We start from the raw sequence: 7,337 nt of genomic DNA on the forward strand, positions 1-7,337 counted from the left end.
TAAAAGCAAAAAAAAAAAAAAAAAAAAAAAAAAAGTAATAATTACTTGGTCTGTCCCTCTGACCGATCTCTAAAAAAGAAAAAAACAACAGGGATTGGGAGGGGGACACACCTGTAATGTCAGCATTCCCAGAGGCAGGAGGGTGGATGCTAAGTCTGAGGCCAACATGGTCTATGGAACATACATTGAGCAAGTTCCAGGCTAGCAAGGGCTACTGGAGATGGGGGGGGGGGCGATAGAGGGGGATGGCCATGTTAGGAAGATAACATGCTTGTGAAGACTGGCAGTGATGAATATCCATATTATTTCAACTATAAATCAGGTAAGTCTTGCTTTAAAAGCATTTGGTTCTATTTCCCGTCTGTTTTAATTTAAGAGAACAGTTTGGGTTGACACATATAGAGTTTAGTTCATTTGTGCTGTGAAGCCCAAGTGGCTTGAGCATTTGGTCAATATGGCATATGTTGCCTGTATGCAGAGCAAGTGGAATTCATCACTTTTTTTGACACTGCAATTTTACTTCTGTAAGTTCAAGTATTGCACAAGATCTATGACAAGTGTGTTCCATTTGGTATTGTATATAAAACCAATAAAACTGAAAACCTAAATATTTATCAATAAATATACGAGTATACTGGGACACCTAAAACACACCATGTATGGAAGGAGACCCATTCAATGCAGGCATATACCCAATTACGTTCGTAAAAGTAAACAATGAAGTGTGGCTACACATCCCCAGAAGGTATGCATACCAAGTGGCAGTACGAAGGGCTTTCAACGACTGCCTCAATTCTGTGTCCGATGAATTTTAAGAACACATTCATTTGTTTTATAGTAAGTTACAAAGTGCTGTTCTAAATAGTGGTATCGCGGCAGGTTGATGACGCATAAGAAACACATTTTGGTCCCAGATGTTGAATTCAAATGTAGGAACTATGAAATTCTTGCGATTGTGATCGTGGGTAAAATTCCTGAACTTGGGTCTCAGGTATTTGTTGTTGTGGGCTTTTTTTTTTTTTTTAATATGTGTGTAATGTGAAAAACAATCAGAATCCATTAAATAGATAGGGGTGATCAGTGCTTACACCGACATTTGTCACTACTTCCCGACCCACGGATCCTCTACGGAGATCGGGAAAACCACAAGTAAAAGAAACCGCTAAAGTTTAATGGGGAAGGGGTACTGATCAGTAAATCCAGAAACTCAGAAGTTCAACACATAGGGACGAGTTCAAACGGACTCAGACCGGAACCGGCGGCCCAAGGGACCCCGGCACTAACAATGAGCTTCTGCCCGCGCCCGCGCGGCTCTGCAGCCCGGCTCTTCGGAGGGGCCGCAGCTCCGGGAGGCGGCGCGAGGCGAGGCACGCACCTGCTGCAGGGAGCCCGAGACGCTGGAAGACGAATCGGTGCTCCTCCGCTTTCGGCGCTCGCTTCGTTCCGCGCCGCCCGCCACGCTCGTCCCGCCGCCGGCGACCCCGCAGCAGCCGCCGCTCCCGCACCCACCCGCGCTCCCGCTCAGCACGGGCACCAGGTCCGGGGCCGCGAGCGCCGCGGCTGCCTCCTGCCCACTCCGCTTGCGCCGCTTCTCCCGGGAAGACTTCTTCCCCGTCATGGTCCTCGCGCTGCAACCATCAGCCACAGACGCCCGTCTCTGCAGCAACAGAACCCCGCTTCCGTAGCGGCCGGCGTTGCCGTCGCAGGCTTGGCGTCACTTCCGGTCCCGGCGCGTTTTACCACGCGTAGTATCTGGAGGCGGGGCTCGGATGCGCCGTGCCAGCTGCTGAGGTTGTCTAGAGTTTAAAGGGTGACGTGTGGTCCATCGGTTTGCTTTTTTTGCAACCTCTGCGAAGATTTAATTCTTTTTAGTGTTTCTCAGCTTACAAGTACGTTGAAAGGTAAAAATTAAAGTTGCTGAGTCTCCAATTTCCTCTACCTCCGATTCCCACGTTTGATTCAACGATATAACAGTAAAAAGAATTTCAGAATAAAAAAATTGCTTCATCTCACCACTACCTCATTTGAGCAGTTGTGTTTTTTTAAAGTACACTTTAACGACTTGTGCATCAATAACAGTCTTATGCTTCCGTATTTTGTATCATTAAAACTAATTTCGAAGCATGATTCCATGTTACTTTTAAAGGAATGGAAAGGGAGTCAGAAGAAAAACACGTTCCTGTAGTATTTCAGTGTTCAACAATGTGAGTTTAGAATTTATTAGAATCAGGAAGATTGTCACGTGAAGATGAGTCCTACCTGCCTACAGTAAAATTGTCTCAAATGGCCGGATTCCTTTGTTCGGTTTCTGAGGTGACCCAGCACTAGGTTATCTAGCTGTCATCCTGTCTCTGCCTCTGAAGTAGGTGAAAGTATAAACACCATATACCTTGCAACCTCTGAATTTGGATATGTTTGTGAGTTTGTTTGTTTTTGTTGTTGCTGTATGGAATAAAAATCGCAGTTCTCATATTAAAGGGAGTAAGAGTTTATTCTAGAGCTAGTTTGAGTGGCTATGGCCCAAGGAACTTGGATTTTGTTTACCCCAAATTCCATGTTCCAATGTGGAAGTAGTTTCATGAAGTTTTTATTTATTTTTTTATAGTTTTACAAAACAAAGATAAATCAAGGCGACTTTAAAATACACTACTGGGTACACACAAGAGATACATACATTGAGATCAGAAGGGAGACTATTCTATAGGCCTAAGATCTTATCTGATGACATTCTCAGCTCTTGGATTAGTAATAAGCTAATGTTCTGCTAGGTCGATAGCTTCTAAGCGGCTATTACTCTCACAAGGTGTTAGTTCAGATTGTCACATCCAAAGGAAACTCCAGCTCCCAACTCCACAAGACAGTCTGAATATCCAGAAATGAATTCAGCTGTGGACTATAGGAGGATTTCTGGCAGCTAAACAAAAGCCAGCATTCATTCCTCAGGAACTTATGAAGCTGCTCCCATTACCAAAAGGAGCCATTTCCCTTACCTCTGGCAGAAGGGACATAAGTCTACCTGTGGTGCCTATCAGCATGCCTGTTACACATTTCAAATTCAAAGCTAGCATCGTATCCCTTCTCACCGCTGCCCCATGCTAAACTCCCTCCAGCTCCCTGTCCCCAGCTACTCAGTCTCCTGACAACCCTGGTATCCAAATTCCAACTTCTTCACAGTACTGAAATTCTAATTCGTCCATCAGTCTCTGCAGACACAGACTCATTCCTGATTTTTTTTTCAGTCTTATTGTTGTTGTTCACAGCCAGACAAAGCATTTCAGGAGCTTTTACTCATAGTTGTTTTGAGACAGGTTCTAGTCTAGACTGGCCCGCAACACTGTACAGATAAAGATGGCCTTGAACTATATCTTTTGGGTTTTGGTTTGTTTGTTCATTTATATTTAGATGGATGTATTTATTTTGTGTACATGAATGTTTTGACTGCATATAGACATGTGTACCACACCACTGCCTGGTGCCCTCAGAGATCAAGAGAAGGCATTGGATCCCTGGAAAAGAAATTACTGATGGCTGTAAACCACCATATGGATGCTGGGAATGAAACCCAGGAACTCCAGAAAAGCAATAATTGCTCTGAACTGCTGAGCCATCTCTCCAGCCCTAGGCTTGAACACTTGATCTTCCTGCTTCCCCTTCCCTAGTATTGGGATTATTGGCATGTAACACCTTGCCTAATTTATGTAATGTTGAGATCAAACCCAGGGGTTTGTGCATGCTGAGCAAGTACTATGTATCAGTCCTGTATGGAGCCAAAGAGGACTGACTTCTTTTTGTCTGTTTGTTTGTTTGTTTGTTTTGACTGACTTCTTTTTAAAGAGCCAAAATTATGTTGCAACAAAATAATTGTCTCAATTTCATGTACTGACAAGGATAGCAATAGAATTTTGTTTCATCTCACTATGACAAAATAGCTCAGTGGTTAATAATACACTGCTAATTCCAATGTCCAACACCCTCTATAGGCACCTGCACTCATGTACACATACTTCCACATAAACACATACAAGGGCATAACATTTTAAAAATAAATCTTTAAAAAATGTTTTAAGCCATTCTAAGAGCTGTGGTAAGAAAATGACCTTTACTGAGGTTATTTAATTTTTTATTTTTATTTATTTATTTATTTATTTTTGCCATCGCTCTGGAGAAACCTGCCTTGCTAATATTCTAGGGAACTACAGTTGTTATTCTTCTTGTTTTCCCTGGGCTAAAGAATTCTGACCTCATTTTTTGGTGATTTTTTTCCAGGCTCTCTTAATTACCCATTTTGGTTAAAATCTTTCTCTAGGACATAGGGACAATCAGCTGATAGTTCTCAAGACATAAGAACTGAATGTAGGGCTGGGGCGATGGCTCAGTAGTTAAGAGCACATTCCAGAGGTCCTGAGTTCAATTCTCAGTAACCACATGGTAGCTCACAGCCATCTGTAATGGGGATCCGATGCCCTCTTCTGGTGTGTCTGAAAGACAGCGATCGTGTACTGACATACATGAAATAAATAAATAAGTCTTTAAAAAAAAAATAGAACTGAGTGTACCATGTTGCTAGAAAATTGGTCCTAAGTTGTTGTCCTACAAAGCTGCAGTTATGAGTCCTGAACTAAATTTTATCTAGCAAGGGTCTCCTAAGTGAGGTCTTCTGTCATGTAATACAAAAAATTCCTGAATCATGTCCAGCTGTTGAGCATCCATAATTCTAGTAGGTTTATGTGTGTTCTAAGACATCAAGAGAAACAATAATATTTGTGAAAGACAACAAGCATACAAATTAGTAAATGCTGAGGTCTGTATCTGAAAAGAGACTCAGTTCCTAGGGTAACCAGCTGCCAGTGTCACAAAGCTTGAATTCAAGCCAACAGGAAAGTTACTGGGACCTTCTGTCAATTTTGGTAAGCTCAAATACCTTTATAGTTTCACACTTGACCTGAAGAGCATTTAACCACACACAGCATGAAAAATAAGCGCCTTTGTAACTAGCACAATCTTTTTTGGGGTAATCAAGCATGAGGACCTGAGTTCATAAAGTCAACAGCCAAGTCTGTGGAGCCAGGGAGCCATGGGAAGGGGGAGGAGCCCGTAGCTAGAGTGATGAAGAGGCATCTCCAAAGCCTGGACATCTCATCCTGAGATCAACAGGAGTAGTATTGATGCCCCTTGCCCCTGTGCCCACCAAGTTAAACTTCCTCTCCCTTTATAAGGTCATGCCCAGCAGCACCTGCAATTCCTCCTTATGCAAATGAGGTATCCCCAGCACCCTGGTTCCAGCCAACAATGTACATGCAACCCTATAGCCCCCACTCACCCCTAAAAGGTTTAAATGGCCTTTGTTCCCCTGATTGAAATGAGCTGCCTGCAAGCTTCCATTGTCATTGAGCTCACTATTGCCTGAGGCCTATTAGTCTCTGTTCCAGCTCAATTCTCCACTCAACCCACCATGGGTAGGGAAGTGAGCCTGAACAGCACCAGTCCCATGGCTTGTGCCTGCAATCCTGTCCTCAAGGAAAAAGATGGGAGGAGGATCATGGGTGTTGCTAGCCTTCAAATTTGGCTTTGAAAGGAAAAATTATATAGATTCAAAGTTTGGAAATGTAAAATGAAAAGAGTAAGTTTCAAAAATTCAAAGACCCAGGTCTGGACACTGAAATACAAGCCCGGCCATAAAGATAAGGAAAAGAATGCAGGAACTGAGCTATCAGGGCTAACTTTAGCCATTTGGCAGGAAGGCGCCTCCCCTAGAGCTATCAGGGCTGACTGACCCCACAGCCATCTGGCAGGAAGACATCTCCCCTAGTTTACTGCCCCCCGATAAGAGTCATACATCAACCAGGAGTCCTGCTGCCCCTGATAAATCTCAGGCCCTTAAAAATTTGTAAATGTTTTGGTCTGCATGTACTCTTCTGCTAATTTGCTATGTTTAAATAACCAATCGCATGTAACCACACCAATTCTCCCCACCCTCAGACCCTTACCCTATAAAGACCCTAAGTTTTTGGGCCTGGTTGTCGACTTCTCTGTCTCCTGCATGAGATACGAGTCCACCCAGACCTCTGCCATTAAAGTACCTCGTGTGTTTACATCAAGAAGGCTTCTCTGTCGTGTTTCTCTGAGACACCCTGACTCCTAGTCCACCCAGACCTCTGCCATTAAAGTACCTCGTGTGTTTACATCAAGAAGGCTTCTCTGTCGTGTTTCTCTGAGACACCCTGACTCCTGTGACCTGAGGACCCGAGGGAGTTCCTCACGAGGGGGTCCTACAGCTTAATTACTAAGTTCAATGACACTCCTTGTCTAAAACAAACAAAAACTACACTAGCTGAAGAGTCACAGGATATTCTCAGACCCAAGCAGCTCTGACAAAAGAAGTGATTCTCCTAATAATTGAAGAGATATTTCTAGTCATATATTTCACTTCCAATGGAGCCATTTTTATCCATAATTCCAGTATTTTTTAAAGACTTATTCATTTATTATATGTAAGTACACTGTAGCTGTCTTCAGACACTCCAGAAGAGGGAGTCAGATCTTGTTAAGGATGGTCGTGAGCCACCATTTGGTTGCTGGGATTTGAACTCAGGACCTTCGGAAGAGCAGTCGGGTGCTCTTTACCCACTGAGCCATCTCACCAGCCCTGATTCCAGTATTTTATCAGTACTTACCCAATGTCTAGCTTTGTACTGGTGAGTCACATTCCTGGGAGTATCCAGACCTGTAATCCTGTCAATGCAAAACATAACTCTTACCTAAAAGAGAGTAAGGGCTACTTATTATGAGCTAAGCATGAGAGACCATTGCACAGGAACAAGATCCCAGATTGCTCCAAATAACATGTTCCAACATGGCAGCAGTTAAATGAATACTTATTGTCACAGAACAGAACAAGCTCATTAATCAAATGTTCTAATGGAAACTATCGGTTACAGGGAAGCATGGGAAACCCTGCTTTAGGTAATGCACTCACTGCAAAGTGAGTTTCAGGAAAGCTAGGGTTACATAGAGAGACCCTATCTCAATAAAAATGTTTGTAAGTTGGAAAAAATAGAATTGGTAGTCAATTTTAGGGAGGCTCTCTGTTGAGGTCTTTCTTTTTCAAAGGAGTCAATGCCTAGTGACACAGGATGGGTTAACAATATGTTCAGGAAGCTGGAGGGAGCGCTTTATTTAGCTTCCAGTAAACTCAACGCCCAGGTTGAAAGCTGTGATCCGGAATATCTTCATCCCCAGGAGCTCCCCATTAAAAGCTTGGATTTTTTTTTTTATTTACATTTCAAATGCTATCCCGGAAGTTCCCTATACCCCACCCATGCCCCTGCTCCCCTACC

At 43.2% G+C, this 7,337-nt stretch overlaps 1 protein-coding gene across 1 annotated transcript in view; it reads right to left on the reverse strand.

The window, feature by feature from the left end:
- The window catches only part of Caap1 (caspase activity and apoptosis inhibitor 1), a 55,735-nt gene extending 54,031 nt beyond the window's left edge, over nt 1-1,704 (reverse strand). Inside the window, exon 1 of the mRNA XM_021200436.1 lies at nt 1,376-1,704. Within this exon, the coding sequence (XP_021056095.1) occupies nt 1,376-1,618 (243 nt within the window). The 5' untranslated portion in view covers nt 1,619-1,704. The remainder of the gene's footprint in view (nt 1-1,375) is intronic.
- Between the last annotated feature and the right edge of the window lie 5,633 nt (nt 1,705-7,337).

The sequence above is a fragment of the Mus pahari genome, chromosome 6 (genome assembly GCF_900095145.1).
Source record: "Mus pahari chromosome 6, PAHARI_EIJ_v1.1, whole genome shotgun sequence".
NCBI lineage: Eukaryota > Metazoa > Chordata > Mammalia > Rodentia > Muridae > Mus > Mus pahari.